Source organism: Acinonyx jubatus, chromosome X (assembly GCF_027475565.1).
Source record: "Acinonyx jubatus isolate Ajub_Pintada_27869175 chromosome X, VMU_Ajub_asm_v1.0, whole genome shotgun sequence".
Classification (NCBI taxonomy): Eukaryota; Metazoa; Chordata; class Mammalia; order Carnivora; family Felidae; genus Acinonyx; species Acinonyx jubatus.
Genome location: NC_069389.1, coordinates 83,324,193 through 83,351,748, shown reverse-complemented (window position 1 = coordinate 83,351,748; position 27,556 = coordinate 83,324,193). Strand labels below are relative to the sequence as shown.

General features: G+C 37.4%; 1 protein-coding gene across 4 annotated transcripts in view; it reads right to left on the bottom strand.

The window, feature by feature from the left end:
• Positions 1 to 27,556, bottom strand: part of NRK (Nik related kinase) — a 141,273-nt gene that overhangs the window by 106,555 nt on the left and 7,162 nt on the right. For all 4 annotated transcript variants that reach the window (XM_027053375.2, XM_053201497.1, XM_027053373.2 and 1 more), the window contains exon 2: positions 26,194 to 26,259. In XM_027053375.2, coding sequence (XP_026909176.1) covers positions 26,194 to 26,259 — 66 coding nt within the window. The remainder of the gene's footprint in view (positions 1 to 26,193; positions 26,260 to 27,556) is intronic.

Here is a 27,556-nt window from a genome sequence, read left to right as displayed (position 1 = left end):
AAACTTGGCAGGCCAGAAAGGAATGGCACGAGATCTTCAATGTGATGAACAGAAAAAATATGCAGCCGAGAATCCTTTATCCAGCAAGTCTGTCATTTAGACTAGAAGGAGAGACAAAGGTCTTCCCAAACAAACAAAAATTGAAGGAATTCGTCATCACTAAACCAGACCTACAAGAGATCCTAAGGGGGATCCTGTGAGATAAAGTACCAGAGACATCGCTACAAGCATGAAACCTACGGAGATCACAATGACTCGAAACCCATATCTTTCTATAATAACACTGAACGTAAATGGACTAAATGCGCCAACCAAAAGACATAGGGTATCAGAATGGATAAAAAAACAAGACCCATCTATTTGCTGTCTACAAGAGACTCATTTTAGACCTGAGGACACCTTCAGATTGAGAGTGAGGAGATGGAGAACTATTTATCATGCCATTGGAAGTCAAAAGAAAGCTGGAGTAGCCATACTTATATCAGAATAACTAGACTTTAAATTACAGGCTGTAACAAGAGATGAAGAAGGGCATTATATAATAATCATAGAGTCTATCCAGCAGGAAGAGCTAACAATTATAAATGTCTATGCGCCGAATACAGGAGCCTCCAAATATATAAAACAATTACTCACAAACACAAGCAACCTTATTGATAAGAATGTGGTAATTGCAGGGGACTTTAACACTCCCCTTACAGAAATGGATAGATCATCTAGACACACGGTCAATAAAGAAACAAGGGCCCTGAATGATACATTGGATCAGATGGACTTGACAGATATATTTAGAACTCTGCATGCCAAAGCAACACAATATACCTTCTTCTCGAGTGCACATGGAACATTCTCCAAGATAGCTCACGTACTGGGTCACAAAACAGCCCTTCATAAGTATACAAGAATTGAAATCATACCATGCATACTTTCAGACCACAATGCTATGAAGCTTGAAATCAACCACAGGAAAAAGTCTGGAAAACCTCCAAAAGCATGGAGGTTAAAGAACACCGCTACTAAAGAATGAATGGGTCAACCAGGCAATTAGAGAAGAAATTAAAAAATATATGGAAACAAATGAAAATGAAAATACAACAATCCAAACGCTTTGGGATGCAGCGAAGGCAGTCCTGAGAGGAAAACACATTGCAATCCAGGCCTATCTCAAGAAACAAGAAAAACCCCAAATACAAAATCTAACAACACACCTAAAGGAAATAGAAGCAGAACAGCAAAGGCAGCCTAAATCCAGCAGAGGAAGAGAAATAATAAAGATCAGAGCAGAAATAAACAATATAGAATCTAAAAAAACTGGAGAGCAGATCAACGAAACCAAGAGTTGGTTTTTTGAAAAAATAAACAAAATTGATAAACCTCTAGCCAGGCTTCTCAAAAAGAAAAGGGAGATGACCCAAATAGATAAAATCATGGATGAAAATGGAATTATTACAACCAATCCCTCAGAGATACAAGCAATTATCATAGTGAATACTATGAAAAATTATATGCCAACAAACTAGACAACCTGGAAGAAATGGACAAATTCCTAAACACCCACACGCTTCCAAAACTCAATCTGGAGGAAATAGAAAGCTTGAACAGACCCATAACCAGCGAAGAAATTGAATCAGTCATCAAAAACCTCCCAGCAAATTAAAGTCCAGGACCAGATGGCTTCCCAGGGGAGTTCTACCAGACGTTTAAAGCAGAGATAATACCTATCCTTCTCAAGCTATTCCAAGAAATAGAAAGGGAAGGAAAACTTCCAGACTCATTCTAGGAAGCCAGTATTACTTTGATTCCTAAACCAGACAGAGACCCAGTAAAAAAAGAGAACTACAGGCCAATATCCCTGATGAATATGGATGCTAGTATCTCAATAAGATACTAGCAAATCGAATTCAACAGCATATAAAAAGAATTATTCACCACGATCAAGTGGGATTCATTCCTGGGATGCAGGGCTGGTTCAACATTCACAAATCAATCAACGTGATACATCACATTAATAAAAGAAAAGAGAAGAACCATATGATCCTGTCAATCGATGCAGAAAAGGCCTTTGACAAAATTCAGCAACCTTTCTTAATAAAAACCTTGAGAAAGTCGGGATAGAAGGAACATACTTAAAGATCATAAAAGCCATTTATGAAAAGCCCACAGCTAACATCATCCTCAATGGGGAGACACTGAGAGCTTTTTCCCTGAGATCAGGAACACGACAGGGATGTCCACTCTCACCGCTGTCGTTTAACATAGTGTTGGAAGTTCTAGCATCAGCAATCAGACAACAAAAGGAAATCAAAGGCATCAAAATTGGCAAAGATGAAGTTAAGCTTTCACTTTTTGCAGATGACATGATATTGTACGTGGAAAATCCGATAGACTCCACCAGAAGTCTGCTAGAACTGATACATGAATTTAGCAAAGTTGCAGGATACAAAATCAATGTACAGAAATCAGTTGCATTCTTATACACTAGCAATGAAGCAACAGAGAGACAAATAAAGAAACTGATCCCATTCACAATTGCACCAAGAAGCATAAAATACCTAGGAATAAATCTGACCAAAGATGTACAAGATCTGTATGCTGAAAACTATAGAAAGCTTATGAAGGAAATTGAGGTAGATATAAAGAAATGGAAAAACATTCCATGCTCATGGATTGGAAGAATAAATATTGTCAAAATGTCAATACTACCCAAAGCTATCTACACATTCAATGCAATCCCAATCAAAATTGCACCAGCATTCTTCTCGAAACTAGAACAAGCAATCCTAAAATTCATATGGAACCACAAAAGGCCCCGAATAGCCAAAGGAATTTTGAAGAAAAAGACCAAAGCAGGAGGCATCACAATCCCAGACTTTAGCCTCTACTACAAAGCTGTCATCATCAAGACAGCATGGTATTGGCACAAAAACAGACACATAGACCAATGGAATAGAATAGAAACCCCAGAACTAGACCCACAAACGTATGGCCAACTCATCTTTGACAAAGCAGGAAAGAACATCCAATGGAAAAAAGACAGTCTCTTTAACAAATGGTGCTGGGAGAACTGGACAGCAACATGCAGAAGATTGAAACTAGACCACTTTGTCACACCATTCACAAAAATAAACTCAAAATGGATAAAGGGCCTGAATGTGAGACAGGAAACCATCAAAACCCTAGAGGAGAAAGCAGGAAAAGACCTCTCTGACCTCAGCAGTAGCAATCTCTTACTCGACACATCCCCAAAGGCGAGGGAATTAAAAGCAAAAATGAACTACTGGGACCTCATGAAGATAAAAAGCTTCTGCACAGCAAAGGAAACAACCAACAAAACTAAAAGGCAACCAACGGAATGGGAAAACATATTTGCAAATGACATATCGGACAAAGGGCTAGTATCCAAAATCTATAAAGAGCTCACCAAACTCCACACCCGAAAAACAAATAACCCAGTGAAGAAATGGGCAGAAAACATGAATAGACACTTCTCTAAAGAAGACATCCGGATGGCCAACAGGCACATGAAAAGATGCTCAACGTCGCTCCTCATCAGGGAAATACAAATCAAAACCACACTCAGATATCACCTCACGCCAGTCAGAGTGGCCAAAATGAACAAATCAGGAGACTATAGATGCTGAAGAGGATATGGAGAAACGGGAACCCTCTTGCACTGTTGGTGGGAATGCAAATTGGTGCAGCCACTCTGGAAAACAGTGTGGAGGTTCCTCAGAAAATTAAAAATAGACCTATCCTATGACCCAGCAATAGCACTGCTAGGAATTTACCCAAGTGATACAGGAGTACTGTTGCATAGGGGCGCTTGTACCCCAATGTTTATAGCAGCACTCTCAACAATAGCCAAATGATGGAAAGAGCCTAAATGTCCATCAACTGATGAATGGATAAAGAAATTGTGGTTTATATACACAATGGAGTACTACGTGGCAATGAGAAAAAATGAAATATGGCCCTTTGTAGCAACATGGATGGACCTGGAGAGTGTGATGCTATGTGAAATAAGCCATACAGAGAAAGACAGATAGCATATGGTGTCACTCTTATGTGGATCCTGAGAAACTTAACAGAAACCCATCGGGGAGGGGAAGGAAAAAAAAAAGTGGTTCGAGTGGAAGAGAGCCAAAGCATAAGAGACTCTTAAAAAGTGAGAACAAACTGAGGGTTGATGGGGGGTGGGATTTAGGGGAGGGTGGGTGATGGGTATTGAGGAGGGCACCTTTTGGGATGAGCACTTGGTGTTGTATGGAAACCAATTTGACAATAACTTCATATATTGAAAAATAAAAAAAAGGGGGGGAAACAAAATGAGAATAACATTTATTCCTTATGAAATTCTATGAGGATCAAGTGAGTTAATGCCTATAAAGTGTACAGTTATGGTCTGGTATGTAGTAAACTCTTAATGGTAACTTGAATTGTTATTGAGTAGAATTCAAGACTAACTTACTTTGTATCTCTATAGTATAATGCATGGTCTTCCCAACTTCTTATTTATGAACTACTTTTTCATGAAGAAGTAGAAAAAGTTGATGATGGTAGAAGATCCAGCAAATAAAGTCCCTGAGAAGCTGGAAGACAATGACATTATTTCAGTCTCTATTTCCCTCTTTACTGAGATTCTTGGCAAATCCAGAGAGGGCCTAACTAACAATGCCACATCAACTGGAAGCATCCAGTATATTGCTGCCTCTTGGGGGATCTTCACAAAATCTACAGAAGCATTATTCCTTTGTAGATTATCAGTTGTTTTTCAGAAAACATTATTTACAGAAGGGAGAGAATAAATAGTACATTCTCTGAGCTGTCCTGAGGGAATTAGCAGAAGCCTGATGTGATGGCTGGATTTAAACAGTTCTAGTGGCAGCCTGCTTCTATTTTGTACTGTAGATCACTCATGCCCCATGTAACCTTCCTTAAAGTAATCCTCCCTGTACCACAGGCAAAATGGATGATTTAACTCACAACTCACAAAGGAAATGGGCCACATGCAACAGGGCTCTAAATAACACAAATAATCTTTTTGTGAACAATCTTTAGACTGTAGCCAGTGATAGCCTGGCCTGTGAAACAGAAGAACATAAGGTCTTTCACCAAAACCAAACCAAAACAAAACAAAAAAAAACCAACAACAACAAAATACACATCGACTGCTACTGATTGCAATCACACTAGGTTCTTGGACCCATATTAGGGATGATAAAACTGGAGAGTGACTAATCAAGTCAGCATCCCAAAGTCCTTCCGCTTTGGGAGTAAGAAAAAAGAAATGATCTTGATTCTCTTCCATAGCCCAGGAGACTGAGCAGGCAAAATGCTCTCCTTGGCATGTCAAAGAGAAAACTCTCCTTCCTTCCCCTACTCAGCCTCTTAGTAAGGAGAGAATTACTCACTTGAACTCAGTGGCCTCTCCAAGTACCAGCAAAGCAGTTTTTCTATAGAGTTCTGAAAGCAGCACCAAACATTTTCCAGAAGAAGCAGGGAGGAGTGGTAGCTGTTTTAGGACCAGAAGATCACCTCCTCCCCACCCTTTGGCAACTTCTTAGGGAGGCTGAACTGGCATTCTCTGCCATACCACAGCAGGTGAGAGAGACAATCTTCCTCTTATTTCTTAACACAGAGTTGGCAGGTGGCAAATCTGTGACACAGGTGAAATTGGTTCTAGATAAGGCTGGCAGATAAAGTACAGGAGAAGTCCAGTGAAATCTGAATTTCAAATAAACAAATAATTTTTTAGTAGAAGCATATACTTTTGGGACACACTAACACACAGAAACATGTGTTCTTTATCAACGTTCAAATTTAACTGGGCATCCTGTATTTTTATTTGTCAAATCTGGCAACCCTAGTTCTAAGGTCTCTCTTACCTTTTCTATTCCTCTCCCGTTTTTCTTTCCATTTCCCCCACTCCCCTTCCATGATTAAAAAGGACGCTGGAATATAAGATTCAAATGAAGAAATCCACAAAATACAGAATTAAGCAACAAAATGTGATTAAGCACAGTGCTACCACAGGGAAAATTTAAAAAGCAGTGTATATTATCTAGTCCCTGCTGTCAAAGCCTTTCTAAAATTAAAGGTTTGATTGGGGCCAAATGATGTTGCTTGGGTCCACATCTCATTCTGCAGGTTTAATGCAAATGTAGGGTAAACTACATCCTTAAAGACTCAAGTGGCTTTTGCTTCTATATAAACCTGGGCACTGAGTCTCTGTTAACTCATTCAAACTGCAATTCCCTATCAAGTGCATAATGATATATAAAATTTGGGTAAATGGCAAGGTAATTCATAGCACCAACAGAACTCACAAAGAAGTAAGTATTTATAAAGGAGTTGAGAGCACATAATTATATATGCCAGTTGCTTTAGAGAGGCAGATCTTTTGCCTATTTAAAAAATATACAAATTTTCCTGATCTATAGAGTATAATTAAGTTTTACTACTCAGTCTCAATACAATCATAAAAAATAGTTACTTTGATATTTATTTCTTTAAACAAATTATCTTGAGTAAATTAACTGGTCATATTCTAATTGGTTTCTGTAAACCCTTTTCCAACTCAACTCAACTATCATTTATACCACTGCCAAATTCAAAAAAGTGCACGGAATGGGAGGAGGTTAATCTGGAAAGTTATGGTCTCATACCAGAGCATCCTATCTGAAGGGCCTTAAGGAAATAGGTTGACAGTAAATTGTGCTTCTCAAATATCCCTCCCTTGAAGTCCAAGCATTAAGATCTGCTTGAGAAGTCAAGTCCCTTCTAGAAAGCATTTTTGATGCAGTGTAAAACATCCATTTTTCATTTTAGTAAGGCTATGTGTACTAGATGCCAACAAACATTTTAGTGACTTCCGTCAAATAACCAATTAATTCTGTCTGTATATTTTTGGAGGGGTAATGGTAGTAGTGGTGAACAAATTAGTCAAACCAATTTTCACATTGTGCTGGCTGGAGTGAACACAGACTATGGTCTCTACAAATATCACCACTCTGTTTTCTGCTTCTCTTAAACCAGTTTGCACCTTTCTGGTCATATCTGTTAGTTCTGCCCTTTGTGCAATTGAGGGAAGGACACAACTATCTCTTACTCATTACAGCATGTTGCTCAGGTGTTATATACATACATCAAGCACATATGTATGATATCCTGGACTGATGGAAGTTTCCTAGGACATGGGACCAGACAAGTACCTAAAAAACCAAGGTGAGTTGGTTAATGTATGTATGTGTGGGTACGTATATGTATGTGTGTGTGTGTGCGTGTGTGTGTGTGTGTGTGTGTGTGTGTGTGTGTGTGTATAGTCTGAAAAAAATCCACATTACTAAATCTTTTAGAGTTTAACATTTGGGGGCATTTAATTTTTTTTGAAACTTACTAAACTTTAAGGTAGTTAAAAAAAACCCATTACAGCAACTGGCAAGCATGGGTAGAAGGCTAAGAGAAGCAAGGACATTTGTAAGCTCTTATTTATGTGTTTTTCTTTCTAACGGCTGCCAATCTTCCAAGTCAGGAAATATTTGCACATGTTCTAGACATCTTCCTGAAGGTATGAGGCTCGCTTGAAACCATCCTTATACTTGGCCATGCCAATAACACTACAGCAAACTACAGTACCCTGAGAAAAAATATACTCTTTCAAGCTTCCTAAATGACTCATTCAGCAAAAAGTAATAAAAAAAAAAGTAAGACTAATATTTCCATCCTTTGGAAATATTTATCTCTACACAGTGCCACCTTTTTTATAGTCAGAGTAGAAAGTTACTTAGGTGGTATAATTTTGAAAGGCCAACCTGTCTCCAGCACTGGCATACCAGGGTGTCATTAGTCAATTCTTTCCATCAAGGCACATCTGCAGAGAGCCCCTGTTAAAATATGCCATTTGGGAAATGGTCACTTTTGCACACATCTTTTTAGTCCCACAAAAAACTGTGCAAAGCATCCATATGTATTCTGTTAGTTCCAAACATATTACATAGGTGATTAAGATAGATTTTCTGGAGACATCTAATTTTTTCATAATACCTTCTTATACAATGACAACACTGATTATAAATGAAGAAAATGAGTGTAGGCAATAGAAAACATACTACATCTACATTGAAAGTTTTGCTTGTCATATATCCCTGATGCCCTTGTTCCTACTATGTTCAAGGCACTTTACTAGGTGCTCTGGAGGTATAGCCAAAATTAAAAAGTCCCATTCTGCCTCTGAAGAAATTTTCAAACTAGTTGTAAAGACTAATAAATTCTTAAGCATTCACTCCAAGACTTGTAGTTGGTTTTGTACTATGATTCCAACACTTAATTTTGTGACAAGGTGGGAGGAACTCGGCAGGTTACAAAATTCTTGTACAGGTTAACAACAGGAAAGCCTTAAGATGTAAGTTCTTTTGAAACCTGAATGCCTATCTGATGGGACAATATACAGAGAATTTTACTTAAGTAGCACACCTGGTACATACACCTCTTCATCTCAATGCCAAATGTGCCTCCATCCACCTGCTCAGTTCTCTTCTTCTGCCAGCCTCTCATTTTTAAGCTATAGCCATTTAGCTGCTACATATAATTTATTCCAATTTAGACTCTGGGGGAAATTCTATTCTTAGGCAGAAAACACAAAATGGTATCCTAAATTGTTTGTGTGTGTATATATATATATATATACACACACATGAATACACATTTGTATATATATACATATATGTATACACACACATATATATATAATTTTCACTCATGTTCTTAGAAATTCATCTTAGAAAACATACAAAATTTTTAAAATTTGTTAATTTTTAATATCTCTGCCAATCAGAAACCAATCATCCACAAAGAAGATGCTGAGGTTCTGTTTCATATTTGATAGGCACTAACTTTTTTAAAAAAATATTTATTTATTTTGAGAGAGAGAAAATGAACACGAGTGGGGGAAGGGCAGAGAGAGATGGAGAGAGAGAACCCCAAGCAGGCTCTGTGTTGACTGTGGGGCTCTACTTCATGAACCATGAGATCATGTTCTGAGCTGAAATCAAGAGTCAGATGCTTAACAGACTGAGCCACCTAGGGGCCCCAAGAGAGGCACTACCTTTCAATTATCCTTTGTTGTTTCCCTCTTCTCTGGGGCTCCCAGCAGGAGCAGTAATTTAGGCCTAATGCCTCTAGCCCTGGAGACAGGCCGTTTCTCACTAGAAAAGAGTGCAGAAGTGAGAGGAAGGAATCTCTGCCTTCCTAGGCCTTTCAAGAGTCTGAGTAGAAATTTAGTCATGAGCTTAAGTGTCCTACAAAGTGTCCGATAAAGCCAATCTGAAATGTTCCTGTCCACTTCTGAAATGTAAATCCCAGAAAAAGTTCCTCAGACTTGAGTGTGTCTTGGTGCTTGTCATAAAGGAAACAAATACACTGAGGCACACATCATGAACAATCTTCATAACTGACCTCAGCTCACCAGTTTCCTATATACTTCTATACTTGGGCAGATATTTTTTTTCAACTAGCTGAATGCTTTTTGAATCTGGCTTGTAGATGTTGAACTGAATGTAATATAGTAGAGTTAAGAGCACAGACCTTAATTAGTTAAGAGTTAGGAAAATAGTGGGTTGACTCCTGATTTTGCAACTTACTGGCTTTGTGAACTTGTTTAGTAACTGAAGTTCTTGAGTCCTCAGTTTCCTCAGTTATGGGATGGGAGAATGATGACAACAATGGCATTCACCTCATAACACTCGTACAAAATATAAATGGTATATGCAAATTAAGCACTAGGCACATTGTAAACATTCAATAGATGTTACCCATTTTTAGGACACTAAGCTCACTATCTCTAAAGTGACTAACATTTAATTCTCTTTCATCTTCCTCAATGTGTATACCAACTAAATTTATTTCATTTTAATTTTTTCTCAGAGTCAAGAAAAGCTATCCTTCTATGAGAACCCTTAACCTTGTCCTTTTTGATTACGGTGGTGTTTTTGTTTTTGTTTTGTTTTGTTTCTCTTCAGTTAATGATTTATACAAAATGTTACTGGTAGTGCTTAGAATATAATCAATCTTCTTTTCCCTCAGGGGACCCTGAATAATCCAACCTCTTTTCCGTAGTCATAAAGGGACTCTGCCTATAAATGACATACCTACAAGGAGCTTTCTTATTTTTCCAACACAAATTACATAAACCACCTCTATATTGCTATTTCTCCAACTGAAATGACACACAATTTATGCCTCATTTTCCCTCTCTTTCTCCATGCTCTGATGGAGAAGGAATTTGTTATAACTTGGGTGTAGCTGAGCAAAGAAAAATAAGACTACAGGTTAAAAAACTGCTTACATATTCTGATAGTCTTTGATATTTTAGCACAATTTTACTCATAGTCCTCTTTGTAAGAATCTGCCTTCACTGTAGCCCCAGCAACATAAAAAATGTAGGACTTTCCATTTTTTTTCTTTGACACCTCCAGAGAGCTACAGTGTCACATTCATTACTAAATGCAATCGTAGCATCACTCACAAAACTACCTTAGACACAGATATGCCAATATGGTGGAATGTTGGAAATTCCTAAAACCAAGTTAGGACTCTTTTACTTCAAGAGTTAGAATTGCCTAAATTCCATTTTCTAAAGTGTCTGTTTCATAAAATTTAGTGAAGACCTAGCTAACTAGTTTTTAGTAGTCAGCTACTAGAGGGTATAGGAAAGCAAGAACTCTTGATTCTTCAACCACTTTTAATGAATTTACTGAGAATCTGACCACAATCCTATCTATTTATCTGTATATGTATACATAATTTATATTCTATATGTGTATAACATATATACATACAAAAATATAGTATTTACAGGTACACAAAGTGTTTTGTATATATATGTATACATGCATATATGCATATATGTACATACCTATACATGTATATTACATATAAATATATATGTATATGCAAAAGAAAACTAAATTTTTGATATATTGGAGAATACATTAGTGTTTCTAGCAATGCTCTCCCTCACTCCCATCTCTCTTTAAAATGGTTTATAAAAAGCTTGTCCACATAAATTTTCCTAGGACTGATATATTAGAAAGAGCTTTAAGTGTATAAGCTAAGCATCATTTGTACAATTTTGTATATCTGTTTTTAAGTAACTGTATTATTCCCCCACCCACAGAGATTTATACTTTTATTTTATAAAACTTTTTATAATTAGGATGCTTTTATCTGATTGACCCCATGCTATAGTTTACTTGCCTTGGCTTTTGTTTAGAAATGCATATTTGTCTCCACACATTTGAATTAGTCTTTTCTGTCCCTAGAACAACTTGATAAAATCAACTTAATTAGAAATATAAAGGGGTACCTGGGTGGCTCAGTCTGTTTAGCTTCTGACTTCAGCTCAGCTCATGATCCTAAATTGGAGCCCTACATGGGCTCTTGGCTGCCAGCACAGAGCCCACTTCAGATCCTCTGTGCCCCTCTCTCTCTGCCTCCTCTCTCTCTATCTCTCAAAAACAAACAAGGAATCTACTCCTGAAATCATTGTTGCACTATATGCTAACTAATTTGGATGTAAATTTTAAAAAATAAAAAATAAAATTTAAAAAAATAAACATTAAAAAAACAAATCTAAAGATGTGAGATCATAATTGTTGCATTACTGCAACACACGAAATACAGAATTTGAATTTCTCTCCATGTATATCTGTGAACTTATTAAACATATTATAGTAATTGTGACAAAATTTAATTGTGGCCTCCTAAGACACAAATCCTACATATGACTTTTACTTTCACCTTTCAGTCCTATCATACTTTTGCTTCTTCCTCCCTCAAGATTTACCAGGAGGCAGAAGTAAATTTTGGTATAACACAAAAAAGAAAAAACAAGCCTAAAACTCAGAGCCTAGGTTATATCCCACAGCTGGAGAGATGTCATGGTCAAGATAGAAATATTCCATTTTTATTCCTAAGGTCTTTAAGCCTCACAACCTTCCACTAATTTGGTCCCATGAGTCTCAATTTACTTAGCATATATTAGTTCTTTTCACCCCCATTACAAATATTCAACCTCAGTTACCTTATTGAAAAAAAAACCAAAACAAAAACCTGTTCCTGGAGTCTCAGTTAGAAGCTTCATTAGACTTTCTACATCCAGGGAAAAACAACACAACACAAAACAAAAAACCCTGATATCCCTATTTCTTCCCTCCTTTTGCTCAATCTCACCCTACCTCTCCCTTTCCTTCTTGTTACATATCACTCCTTCCTCAAATGTAGATGCCATAAATCATAGGAAAAATGGCCTCCTTCCTTATGTCTACAAAAACTAAATCAATAAAACATCCCCTCCAAAGTTTTCTGATCATTGTAACTGGCACCTAGTGACTAACACAGTCCTTGGAACATAGTAGGCATTTGATGAGTATTGTTTTATTATAGAAAATGTAAACATTCAAAATAATATTTTTATTTAGTGGAAACATTTAATATTTCTTATGTAGAGAAGCATGAGGGTTACTTAAAAGGGCTATCCCCACTTTTGAGACATATTATCAGAAGGAGGCAATGACACAAGTAAAAGGCAGAACGAAGAGAGGGCTCTGGCCTTATGGTAGTGCACTAGAAAGAATCCATAACCTAGTAAAACAGAAGTCTCAAGTCAGCTGCAGCTTCAGCTCCTGTTTCTGAGGCTCGAAATGTATAATAAAATGCAGTGTTATGCACTTTATGGGTGCTCAAGCAACATTTGTTGGCTGGCTTAATTGAGCTATATTTGCAAAATGGCAAGGATGTGAGGAAACTTTCCTACCTAAAAAGAAAGCATTCACAGTGCTAGACATTTGGTAGGCAAATAAACAGTATAATTTCAGCCTAAAAGGAAAAATACTCAAACCCCTATCCAATAGGCCTAGTGGCTAGGCAACCCAAATGTCAACACCATGTTTCTGAAACTTAATTTAAAATATCATAAATTTTATGTCATCAACTTTGAGGACATTTCTTTCCTGCCTTTCTGTTCCCATTCCCTGCTCCAACTTCAAATCCAGAAAATGTAATTAATAAACCTAAATCTCACCTGTCTGGTGAGATTTCCAAGTAAAAGCAATGTGTCAGACAGTGATTTAGGAAACCAAATTTTAAGAGTGATACATTTGACAGTGTTTTAAAAAGAAATTTCCATATTCAGCGGTGTACTTCCATAGTGCAAACAATTCAGGAATTTGATTGTGATTGTAATGCCACACCTTCATATACTGACTTAATCTGCTAACTACTAAGGGGCAGATGACTCCTCTGCTCTCTTTCAAAGACAAATGCTTAGATATTCCCAGGATATATTTTTAAGTTTTAGAGCAATAAGATATTTGGGGTAGTCCCTTTCTTCTAACATTAATTTAGTTCCAATTAGGTATCAGGCACATGTGACAATCAAGCTCTAGATCGAAGTATAGAGGTTTACCCTATTTCCGGTGAATTTTTCCTTTCCTTGAAATGGTTGCCTTGAACCTTTTCCTATTCCCTTTTCTGCCCTCACTGCCTACAAATGGCAATGTGGGAATAGATGATGGAGATTAAGGGTGCACTCAAAATTTCATGAAAGTCACGGCAAAATGGCTCCTTTTGGGCATTCAGTTATTTTTCTTTCCCTACTAGTATTCTGCTTAACAAAATGGTGTTAGTTAACAGTAACATAATGAAACATCCTACCTTCCCAATATACCTGCTACCCAGTTTTATCTTTGCATTGGTTATAATAGTACTTAATGAGCTAAAATAATGGGTCTTTCTATCAAGTGGTAGAGGAAAGAATAGAAAAAAAAAACATGGTAACAATCATTTTATTTGGTAAAATGAGGAACTACTTTAAATAAAAGCCAATAAGAAGCTTCTGTATTGCAAGGTGGTGAAGGGAATATAAGACAGTTACTAGGATGCTGATGACAATAAGAATAAGAGTAGTTTACATTTTAATTGAGTTCTAGGCACTGTGTTAGGTGTACTGTCAAAGAGCTGGATGGAACCCTGGATATTATCTATTCTAACACATTTATTTTATAGTTGAGGAAACTGACCCAGAAAAGTCAAGTTACATGTATAGTGTCAGTTAGTGGGAGAGATAGTTTGCCACCCACTATGCTACCCTAAAGGGTCTCGGTCTCCTTCTTAATATTTCATAAAATAACTGTGGTCTCTCTGTGTACATTGCTCTTTGGGAAATTGTTTATTTTTCTAATAGTACCATTAAAAAACAAGTTCCAACCTACTTTATTTTTACTAATATGGTCTCACATGGGAAAATTCCAAGTATGCCTCTACTTCAAGTGACAACCCTTAAGTTATGAGACTAGCAGATAAAGGTGAAGAGAAAACTCTGTTTTATGACTCTAATAGGGGTAAAAAAAAAGAAGAAATAATAGTACTTTCTCCTAAAAGAAGAAAGAAATATAAAACATACTATTTTAAGTGAGGTTTGTGCTGGCTGCAGGTGGGAGAGGGTAGAAAGATAGGTATCTAATTAAAAGAAAAGTCAGGGAAGGAAATGGGTTACAATGTGGAGTGTGTAACGCAGCCTTCATTTCAATGTGCACAGACCTCAGCAGACAGCTGGAAACTTGCCAGAGAACAAGGCCTTGGAAACAAGCTGGAAGACACTGGAGAGACATTAACCAAAACAAACAACAGCAGGGGATGTGGTTGGCAGCACTGAAAAAGCAAAGGACTCTATGAGTCACTCTGAGATTAATTTTGAATGGTATCATGATTCTATTTTGTTGTACAGGGTATTGATATAGCATTTGGTACTAATACATACATCCACATGCATATGTTTAACATATATACACAAATATGTATGTTCTTTACATAAATGATATAACATTATGAACATTAGAAATATAGAATAGAAAATTACATGCAGTATATCACTATTCTAACCATTTTTTTCAATATATGAAGTTTATTGTCAAATTGATTTCCATACAACACCCAGTGCTCATCTCAAAAGGTGCCCTCCTCAATACCCATCACCCACCCTCCCCTAAATCCCACCCCCCATCAACCCTCAGTTTGTTCTCACTTTTTAAGAGTCTCTTATGCTTTGGCTCTCTTCCACTCGAACCACTTTTTTTTTTCCTTCCCCTCCCCGATGGGTTTCTGTTAAGTTTCTCAGGATCCACATAAGAGTGACACCATATGGTATCTGTCTTTCTCTGTATGGCTTATTTCACTTAGCATCACACTCTCCAGGTCCATCCATGTTGCTACAAAGGGCCATATTTCATTTTTTCTCATTGCCACGTAGTACTTATTGTGTATATAAACCACAATTTCTTTATCCATTCATCAGTTGATGGACATTTAGGCTCTTTCCATCATTTGGCTATTGTTGAGAGTGCTGCTATAAACATTGGGGTACAAGCGCCCCTATGCAACAGTACTCCTGTATCACTTGGGTAAATTCCTAGCAGTGCTATTGCTGGGTCATAGGATAGGTCTATTTTTAATTTTCTGAGGAACCTCCACACTGTTTTCCAGAGTGGCTGCACCAATTTGCATTCCCACCAACAGTGCAAGAGGGTTCCCGTTTCTCCATATCCTCTTCAGCATCTATAGTCTCCTGATTTGTTCATTTTGGCCACTCTGACTGGCGTGAGGTGATATCTGAGTGTGGTTTTGATTTGTATTTCCCTGATGAGGAGCGACGTTGAGCATCTTTTCATGTGCCTGTTGGCCATCCGGATGTCTTCTTTAGAGAAGTGTCTATTCATGTTTTCTGCCCATTTCTTCACTGGGTTATTTGTTTTTCGGGTGTGGAGTTTGGTGAGCTCTTTATAGATTTTGGATACTAGCCCTTTGTCCGATATGTCATTTGCAAATATGTTTTCCCATTCCGTTGGTTGCCTTTTAGTTTTGTTGGTTGTTTCCTTTGCTGTGCAGAAGCTTTTTATCTTCATGAGGTCCCAGTAGTTCATTTTTGCTTTTAATTCCCTCGCCTTTGGGGATGTGTCGAGTAAGAGATTGCTACTGCTGAGGTCAGAGAGGTCTTTTCCTGCTTTCTCCTCTAGGGTTTTGATGGTTTCCTGTCTCACATTCAGGCCCTTTATCCATTTTGAGTTTATTTTTGTGAATGGTGTGACAAAGTGGTCTAGTTTCAATCTTCTGCATGTTGCTGTCCAGTTCTCCCAGCACCATTTGTTAAAGAGACTGTCTTTTTTCCATTGGATGTTCTTTCCTGCTTTGTCAAAGATGAGTTGGCCATACGTTTGTGGGTCTAGTTCTGGGGTTTCTATTCTATTCCATTGGTCTATGTGTCTGTTTTTGTGCCAATACCATGCTGTCTTGATGATGACAGCTTTGTAGTAGAGGCTAAAGTCTGGGATTGTGATGCCTCCTGCTTTGGTCTTTTTCTTCAAAATTCCTTTGGCTATTCGGGGCCTTTTGTGGTTCCATATGAATTTTAGGATTGCTTGTTCTAGTTTCGAGAAGAATGCTGGTGCAATTTTGATTGGGATTGCATTGAATGTGTAGATAGCTTTGGGTAGTATTGACATTTTGACAATATTTATTCTTCCAATCCATGAGCATGGAATGTTTTTCCATTTCTTTATATCTACCTCAATTTCCTTCATAAGCTTTCTATAGTTTTCAGCATACAGATCTTGTACATCTTTGGTCAGATTTATTCCTAGGTATTTTATGCTTCTTGGTGCAATTGTGAATGGGATCAGTTTCTTTATTTGTCTCTCTGTTGCTTCATTGCTAGTGTATAAGAATGCAACTGATTTCTGTACATTGATTTTGTATCCTGCAACTTTGCTAAATTCATGTATCAGTTCTAGCAGACTTCTGGTGGAGTCTATCGGATTTTCCACGTACAATATCATGTCATCTGCAAAAAGTGAAAGCTTAACTTCATCTTTGCCAATTTTGATGCCTTTGATTTCCTTTTGTTGTCTGATTGCTGATGCTAGAACTTCCAACACTATGTTAAACGACAGCGGTGAGAGTGGACATCCCTGTCGTGTTCCTGATCTCAGGGAAAAAGCTCTCAGTGTCTCCCCATTGAGGATGATGTTAGCTGTGGGCTTTTCATAAATGGCTTTTATGATCTTTAAGTATGTTCCTTCTATCCCGACTTTCTCAAGGTTTTTATTAAGAAAGGTTGCTGAATTTTGTCAAAGGCCTTTTCTGCATCGATTGACAGGATCATATGGTTCTTCTCTTTTCTTTTATTAATGTGATGTATCACGTTGATTGATTTGTGAATGTTGAACCAGCCCTGCATCCCAGGAATGAATCCCACTTGATCGTGGTGAATAATTCTTTTTATATGCTGTTGAATTCGATTTGCTAGTATCTTATTGAGATACTAGCATCCATATTCATCAGGGATATTGGCCTGTAGTTCTCTTTTTTTACTGGGTCTCTGTCTGGTTTAGGAATCAAAGTAATACTGGCTTCCTAGAATGAGTCTGGAAGTTTTCCTTCCCTTTCTATTTCTTGGAATAGCTTGAGAAGGATAGGTATTATCTCTGCTTTAAACGTCTGGTAGAACTCCCCTGGGAAGCCATCTGGTCCTGGACTTTAATTTGCTGGGAGGTTTTTGATGACTGATTCAATTTCTTCGCTGGTTATGGGTCTGTTCAAGCTTTCTATTTCCTCCAGATTGAGTTTTGGAAGCGTGTGGGTGTTTAGGAATTTGTCCATTTCTTCCAGGTTGTCTAGTTTGTTGGCATATAATTTTTCATAGTATTCACTATGATAATTGCTTGTATCTCTGAGGGATTGGTTGTAATAATTCCATTTTCATCCATGATTTTATCTATTTGGGTCATCTCCCTTTTCTTTTTGAGAAGCCTGGCTAGAGGTTTATCAATTTTGTTTATTTTTTCAAAAAACCAACTCTTGGTTTCGTTGATCTGCTCTCCAGTTTTTTTAGATTCTATATTGTTTATTTCTGCTCTGATCTTTATTATTTCTCTTCCTCTGCTGGATTTAGGCTGCCTTTGCTGTTCTGCTTCTATTTCCTTTAGGTGTGTTGTTAGATTTTGTATTTGGGGTTTTTCTTGTTTCTTGAGATAGGCCTGGATTGCAATGTGTTTTCCTCTCAGGACTGCCTTCGCTGCATCCCAAAGCGTTTGGATTGTTGTATTTTCATTTTCATTTGTTTCCATATATTTTTTAATTTCTTCTCTAATTGCCTGGTTGACCCATTCATTCTTTAGTAGCGGTGTTCTTTAACCTCCATGCTTTTGGAGGTTTTCCAGACTTTTTCCTGTGGTTGATTTCAAGCTTCATAGCATTGTGGTCTGAAAGTATGCATGGTATGATTTCAATTCTTGTATACTTATGAAGGGCTGTTTTGTGACCCAGTACGTGAGCTATCTTGGAGAATGTTCCATGTGCACTCGAGAAGAAGGTATATTGTGTTGCTTTGGCATGCAGAGTTCTAAATATATCTGTCAAGTCCATCTGATCCAATGTATCATTCAGGGCCCTTGTTTCTTTATTGACCGTGTGTCTAGATGATCTATCCATTTCTGTAAGGGGAGTGTTAAAGTCCCCTGCAATTACCACATTCTTATCAATAAGGTTGCTTGTGTTTGTGAGTAATTGTTTTATATATTTGGAGGCTCCTGTATTCGGCGCATAGACATTTATAATTGTTAGCTCTTCCTGCTGGATAGACTCTATGATTATTATATAATGCCCTTCTTCATCTCTTGTTACAGCCTGTAATTTAAAGTCTAGTTATTCTGATATAAGTATGGCTACTCCAGCTTTCTTTTGACTTCCAATGGCATGATAAATAGTTCTCCATCTCCTCACTCTCAATCTGAAGGTGTCCTCAGGTCTAAAATGAGTCTCTTGTAGACAGCAAATAGATGGGTCTTGTTTTTTTATCCATTCTGATACCCTATGTCTTTTGGTTGGCGCATTTAGTCCATTTACGTTCAGTGTTATTATAGAAAGATATGGGTTTCGAGTCATTGTGATCTCCGTAGGTTTCATGCTTGTAGCGATGTCTCTGGTACTTTATCTCACAGGATCCCCCTTAGGATCTCTTGTAGGTCTGGTTTAGTGATGACGAATTCCTTCAATTTTTGTTTGTTTGGGAAGACCTTTGTCTCTCCTTCTAGTCTAAATGACAGACTTGCTGGATAAAGGATTCTCGGCTGCATATTTTTTCTGTTCATCACATTGAAGATCTCGTGCCATTCCTTTCTGGCCTGCCAAGTTTCAGTAGAGAGATTGGTCACGAGTCTTATAGGTCTCCCTTTATATGTTAGAGCACGTTTATCTCTAACTGCTTTCAGAATTTTCTCTTTATCCTTGTATTTTGCCAGTTTCACTATGATATGTCGTGCAGAAGATCGATTCAAGTTCCATCTGAAGGGAGTTCTCTGTGCCTCTTGGATTTCAATGCCTTTTTCCTTCCCCAGATCTGGGAAATTCTCAGCTATTATTTCTTCAAGTACACCTTCAGCACCTTTCCCTCTCTCTTCCTCCTCTGGAATACCAATTATGCGTGTATTATTTCTCTTTAGTGCATCACTTAGTTCTCTAATTTTCCCCTCATACTCCTGGATTTTTTTATCTCTCTTTTTCTCAGCTTCTTCTTTTTCCATAATTTTATCTTCTAGTTCACCTATTCTCTCCTCTCCCTCTTCAATCCAAGCCATAGTTGTTTCCATTTTATTTTGCATCTCGTTGATAGCATTTTTTTATTTCCTCCTGGCTGTTCCTTAGTGCCTTGATCTCTCTAGCAAGAGATTCTCTGCTGTCCTTTATACTGTTTTCAGGTCCAACGATTAATTTTATGACTATTAGTCTAAATTCACTTTCTGTTATATTGTTTAAATCCTTTTTGATCAGTTCATTAGCTGTTGTTATTTCCTGGACGTTTTTCTGAGGGGAATTCTTCCATTTCATCATTTTGGATAGTCCCTGGGGTGGTGGGGGACTGCGGGGCACTTCCTCTGTGCTGTCTTGAATAACTTGCGTTGGTGGCCGGGTCCACAATAAAAACCTCATTTCTGCCCCCAGCCCACCGCTGGGGCCACAGTCAGACTGGTGTGTGCCTTCTCTTCCCCTCTCCTTGGGGCGGGATTCACTGTGGGGTGGCGTGGCCCATCTGAGCTACTTGCACACGGCCAGGCTTGTGGTGCTGAGGATCTGGCGTATTAGCTGGGGTGGATAGGCAAGGTGCACGGGGGCGGGAGGGGTAGGCTCAGCTCACTTTTCCTTCAGAGATCTGCTTCGGGTGGGGCCCTGCAGCACCGGGAGGGACTCAGACCCGCTGGAGGGATGGATCCGCAGAAGCACAGCATTGGGTGTTTGCACGGTGCAAGCAAGTTCCCTGGCAGGAACTGGTTCCCTTTGGAATTTTGGCTGGGGGATGGGCAAGGGAGATGGCGCTGGCGAGCGCCTTTGTCCCCCGCCAAGCTGAGCTCTGTTGTTCGGGGTTCAACAACTCCCTCTGGTTGTCCTCCTGGTCTCCCGTTCTCCAAGCAGAGCTGTTAGCTTATAACCTTCCAGATGTCAAGTCCAGCTTGCTGTCGGAACACACTCCGTCCGGCCCCTCTGCTTTTGCAAGCCAGAGTCGGGGGCTCTGCTTGGGCAGCGGGCCGCCCCTCCGACCCGGCTTCCTCCTGCCAGTCCGTACAGTGCACAACGCCTCTCCGCCCTTCCTACCCTCTTCCGTGGGCCTCTCATCTGCTTTTGGCTCCGGAGACTCCGTTCTGCTAGTCTTCTGGCAGTTTTTTGGGTCATATAGGCAGGTGTAGATGGAATCTAATGGATCAGCAGGACGATCTGTGAGCCCAGCGTCCTCCTACGCCGCCATCTTCCCAGGATCCTATTCTAGCCATTTAATTTACCATTTTTCACGTGCATGTTTTTTTTTTAACATAGCTGTAATCATGGTGTATATATAATATGGAATACTTTACTTCACATACTAAAGATAATTCTATGCTGGTATATATCTTCATAAACATTACTTTTAAGAGCCATGATATATTGACTGAATAGATATTTACTTCATCTTGTTTTTTACTATTTAGCATTTTGCTGAATTTTTCTTTTCACAAATAATAGAAACAGTAACAATAATATCAATAGCTACCTTTAAAAGATATGTACTATGTGCCAAGCACTTTATATGTGTTGTTTCTAAATTATATCTTGGAAGTTAGGTATTATTAGCTCCATTTTATAAATAAGGAAATATATACTCAGAGGTTAAGTGACTTGCTCAAGGTCATTGCTAATTAATGGCCAAACAAGCACTGAATCAGGTCTGCCTGGTTCCAAAGCAGGCCCCATTTTCACTACATATGCTATCTTTCTGCTAAAATAATATTTATGCTTTTTATACATTTTTGGTATTTATCATTGATTTCCAAAAGTGAGATTATTGGCATAAAGTGTATGAACCTTTTAAAAGAGTTTCCTACATACTCAAGATTATATTGCATGAAGGAGGTATTAGTTTACAGTAACACCATCCCAAGACTTTTTCAGAAGGAAATTAATTTGAGATAGAAAAAAAGAGGTCACATCAATGCGTGACAAAGGAAAATCCGTCTAATGTAAGTAAACCATGTGTAATCATCTACTTTCTGTAACATCGAGGTTTCTGCTTTGAAGATCTGATGGTGAAAAGTTTTTTCTATCTCTGGATCTGAATAGGTACATATAAAATATGTTCAGGATTTAGCATATGGTAGATGTTTCATGCAGATTCAGTTAAAGGAATTGACATGGACTTCTGGCTCCTGATAAGAACGTGGAAAGCAGGAAAGAGTGCCACCCCCACCCTAGCAAGAAGAAAAAGCTGAATATCCTAGAAAATCATAACTTTTATTGAGCCTAGAGATAAGACTTAAGGAAACCAACTAGCCTGAAGTCTGATGAAAGATGATTCAAGGAGAGATGGAACGTTAGCCCTGGCTCACCTGTGGCTGCAGGGGAAATGCAACGTCACCACAGAAGATGGTATAAAGAATTCAGCTAAATTTTTAATGAACTGCTAAAGGCCAACTATGGGCTAGCATGAGAGTACAATACCCTCCGGAGCCATAGATATAAGAGGAATTTATACACACTCACAGGCTTTTCTCCATGGATTTTATGTATGGTACTGACCTGGGAGAGAGCAGAAGCCACTGCAGTAGGAAAAACATGAAACCATGTCCAACTCCTTTCTCCTTTAGGAATAAGAGCCTTAAACTTCAGGGGAAGGGCAGCAAACTCTGTTCCCCCCAGGGTATATAAATGAAAACCCACTGAAGCTGGGGATAATGTAAAATAATAATAATAATAATTTCTCTACTTCTGGTCAGGATTTAGTCCTGAGCTCAGACCATTAAGAAGTATGCTACCACTAGCACAGGGAAAGAATAGCTAAAAAAAAAAAAAAAAAAAAAAAACTACTCCCATAATCCGGAGGCATAGGATCTGTCTAAGGCTGAGGCTGAATTAAAAAAAGCAGAGAATTCCTCCCTGTCCCACACCGTCAGGCTAACAAACACTTAATAAGAAGCAATGCCAGCATACATTAGGGGAAGCACAGGAGCATGAAGAGAGAATCTCTTTGAGACACAGATGCACAAGGAAGGTCTAAAGCTGAGGGTATCACAGGAATACTGAGAACCCTACCACCATGTAAGCACAAAGTAACATTAGAACTTGAAGCTGGCAGTGAACTGAGGTTAACCATAGCAACAACATAACCCAAATATAGCCCATCTTAAAAGACTGACTCAACCTCCCATGTTAATGACTTAGAAGAACAAGCGTGCCCATTTCAAGGCATAATTACTATTTATTTCAATCTCTACTATTCTACATATGATGTCTGGCATTCAAACAAACATTTTGAGAAACAAACAAACAAACAAACACAGTTCACTCTCAAGAGACAAAGTAATCAATATACCATCCTTAGAGATGACTTGGATATTCAAAGTGTGGACAGAAAATTTAACATAACTATAATTAATATGTGAAATGTTTTAATGAAACATATGGAAAACATGCATGAAAAAATGGAGATTTCAGCAAAGATGTCAACTATAAAAAAGTCAAGTGAAAATGCTAGAAATGAAAAACAGTAAAAGAAATAAAAAATGCCTTTGATAGTCTTATCAGTTGATTCAAAAAAGTTGAGAAAATAAGAAGTGAAACTGAAGATAGGAAAAAAATTAATCCAAAGTGCAACACAAAGAGAAAAGAGAATAAGAGCAAATAAACATGAACACATACAAACACACATAAGAAACAAAATAGAGCATCCAAGAGCTGTATGTTAATATCAAATGGCCTAACAAATATAAGATTGGTTTTCCACAAGGAGAAGAAACAGAAGAAAGCAAAATAAAAATATTTGAAGAGATAAAGGTCAGGAATTTCACCCAAATTACAATTGGGGTAATTACAATACGTCAAATTACATGTTCAAGAAGTTCAGAGAACCCCAAGGATGATAGTCCACTGAAGACACACATGCTTACACACACACAAAACAAAAAAAACCCTACATTTAATATTTAAACCACTGAAAAAGTTAAAGAGAAAAGTCTTAAAATTAGCAAGAAGAAAAATACAAAGAAGCAAAGATAGAAATGACACACTTCAGAAATTATGAAAGCCAGAAGACAATAGACTGATTATCGTTAAACTGCTGAAAGAAAAATTGTCAACATAACATTCTATATCCAATGAAAATATATTTCAAAAATGAAGAAATGAGGGATTTTCACATAAATAAAGGCAGATAATTCATTACCAGAAGCCTTACACTATAAGAAACATTATAGAAAATTCTTCATGCTTAAGAATAGAAACTTGGATTTTTCCAAAGAAATTAACATTCCAGAAATGGCTCAAATGACTAAAAATATTTTCTTCATTTTAATTGCTCTAAAAGGTAACTAAATAAAAAGTAATAGCATTGAGTATGGGAAACAGAGAAGTAGTATTGTGGGTTTATATCACACGTAAAAGAAAAATATGGGGCGCCTGGGTGCCTCAGTTGGCTGAGCGTCCAACTTTGACCTAAGTCATGATCTTGCAGTTCCTGAGTTTGAGCTCCGCGTCAGGCTCTGTGATGACAGCTCAGAGCCTGGAGCCTGTTTCAGATTCTGTGTCTCCCTCTATCTCTCTGTCCTTCCCCCACTCATGCTCTGTCTCTCTCAAAAATAAAAATAAACATTAAAAAATTAAAAAAAAGAAAAATGTGTAACAACTATAACCATACTATACAAGCTGGGACACCACATAGTGAAGTGTTACTTGAAGACTATTACTTAAAGGTATACTGTGTATTTTAAGATGTATGTTGGAAAAATCTTGATTCTGGTGGTAGTTACATGATGAAATGTATTAGTCCAAACTCTTAGAATTGTATACTTAAAAGGGCAAATTTTACCAAATTCAAACTACATCTCAATAAACCATAGTTTGAAAAAAAAAAAAAAGAGAGAGGGAATTACCATGTACAACTCACCTTTTACCCTCGACTTTTCTTCTTTATATGGCATCACAGTTCTGATGACTGATGATGAGAAACCATCTTTGTGTGTTATCTAACCTTACCTTTGCCTTTTACCTTATATGACTGATGTTTTTATTCCCAAAATCTGGTGGTGGAGAGAGCTCTATTCTTTCAAATAAAAACAAATATACACACATATTTAAACACATGCATACACTTACACACACTTACACACATACACACACATACATACATACATACCCTTCAAGAATTAAAATGAGTATGGAGTCATGAAGATTATAAATATGCTGTAAAGAGGTGAAGAAGAACTTCCACGCATATAGGTGTATGTGTCTATGCATATGGTGGCAAAATTCACCTAGATCACACAATTGTTAACTAATCAATCAGTCTGAGATGCAAGTGAAGTGACATAAACAACATACTTGTGTTTGTATCACATCACTGTCTATACCTTATTGATTCCATTAATAGGTAAAGTCAAAATGGCTTGAAAAAACTTTTGTCACAATTATTGGCATTTACCAATATTTACCCTTTATTCACCAAGGTACCTTCTGCTTTTAGGAACCTTCCACAATGCTATTCTACTACTCAACTTCAATGCTATAGGTACTTTTGTGCAAATTTTAAAGATATTCCCTATCCCAACTTGGGTACATGATTTTTTAAAAAAATCTCCTTCTAGGAAGATGTAGCCTAAAGGTAACAGGCTTGGCAAGCAGAGGGCAACTCTGTCTGAACTACAATGAAGCCTCTTCCACTGGACCTATACCAGGACACCTCTATATAATCCATATGTAGAGGACCTGTGGTCAGTCTACAATAAGGATCAGCCTAGTGATAGTGATTTGGTTTTTGAGGGAAAGGCCTAGGGAAAAGGAACACTACTACATTTGTACAGAACTTCACAAAAGACTGAGAAAATGCCTATTTCCCATGTTAGTGAGGGAAGGGCACGTGATCAAGGTGATGGGACCATTAAAGTAAGCCCCCCTCCAAACCAGCCCTTAACAGTGTCCCTGCCTTTACCTAAAATGCATCAACATCATCCTCAACAACCACACAAGGAATATAATTGCAAATAAACAGTTATTTGTGTGCTTAAAATATGTAAAAATGTCCTCTCCCAACCCTTAAATCACTTTATCTACAGGGACTATTACAGTGCCTGGCACATACTTTGTGCTTGATAAATAATCATTAAATAAATGCAGAGTTTTTCTTGTTAGATTATTTGGCTAACTCTGTTACACACATGTGCACACACAGACACACAGTATGATGTAGAATGCTGTGGAAATGTTTGTTTTCGTAACATTCAGTTTAAAAGTTGAATGTGAGTAATTAGAATGCTATGGATGTATAACATAAAACAAATGATATTTTTATTTGGGTACTTCTTATTTGAATTAATTATTTTTTCTGTTGATTTTATTAATGGTATGCTAATAATTTTTAGACCTTTGGTTGGTAGGTTCATTTACTGTAGATTTTCAATCCATTTATTTTGTAATAATTCTCACAGATATCACTGAGCTATCTTAATTTGATTCATCTCTCAAAGTGAAATGCTTTTGTCATTATTTGCTTTGCAGTGTAGGGCTCTGACTTGCAATCATTGTTGTTATAGAAAATGAATAACCAATACATAATCTAACTCCACTTACCAGATAGATCCTGCCATAAGTACCAAGGCCAATGGTTTTATCCAGTGAGAATATCCCAGTTGGATCCTGCAAAAATGTAGAACAAAATATATCAATCTTCTTGGAAAAATAGACAAGTATTCAACTATCTAGAATTGTATTTCCAATCTTCCTTGCTCCCTTAGAATTTCCATGGGAAGAACATGGTGTCATTTACCAAAATAATAAACATGTCACAATTTTCCTGGACAGAGCAGAAAAGAAACAATGACATGAATCTTAAGCAGTTGTATAATGAATTATCACAAACCTGTAAAATGCATACAATTATGTCTAGTTGAAGTATATTCCTAATGCAATTAGAGAAATTATTAAAATAGAAATAAATTTATCTACCTTCAGTTGACATACTGTTTTAATATTCATTTTCTGAGTGTTAGGCAGAAAGTTTAGCACACAGCAACGATGAGTAGAAATTGGATACAAATTCTGGGTAGTTTATTTATGTAATGGTAATTCTTGGGAAAGAATATCACCTCTAAATATGAATAACACAAAATGTGGTATATATACAATGGTATATTACTCAGCCATGAAAAAGAATGAGATCTTGCTATTTGCAACATGAATGAATCCAGAGTGTATCATCCTAAGTGAAATAAGTCAGAGAAAGAAAAATACCATATGATATTACTCACATGTGCAACTTTGGAAACAAAACAAATGAACAAAGGAAAAAAAGAAGCAAACAAAAAACCAGACTTAAATACAGAGAACAAACTGATGGTTGTCACAGGGGAGGTATGGGGGGGGGCAGGCCAATGGGCTAAATAGATAAAATTGATTGTGATGAGCAGTGAGTAATGTATAGAATTGTTGAATCATTGTATTGCACATCTGAAACTAATATAATACTATATGTTAATTATACTTCAATAAAGTAAATAAGTAAATAAATAATCTTTAGTGCTACACCCAGAAAGAATATGTATGGCTCCTTGAATAAGGCTAAATCAATAGAATCAGACTAAAAACTATAGATGAATAGCAAAATAAGAGCATGGTATTAAGAGCAGTTTTTTTTTTAACTAGACAGTTGAGGGGGTGTTCTTTATTTTTAAGCTAATTTTTGCATCAGCTGAATATCTTTTTATGGCACACGTTCCCTGCTGACATTTTCTGTGTCTTAATCCTGAATGTGGCATCATAGAAGACAAAATAAACATGTTTATGGACAGATTCCTAAGATTTCCATATTCATTCTTAAACATTGCTTCCTTAACTTTACTATGGATATCCCTTTCTTGTTCACTACAAAACATGGTTTCTTAAATTTTATCACTACTTAAACTTCTATTCTAGCAGCTTAATTTGCTATATTAGC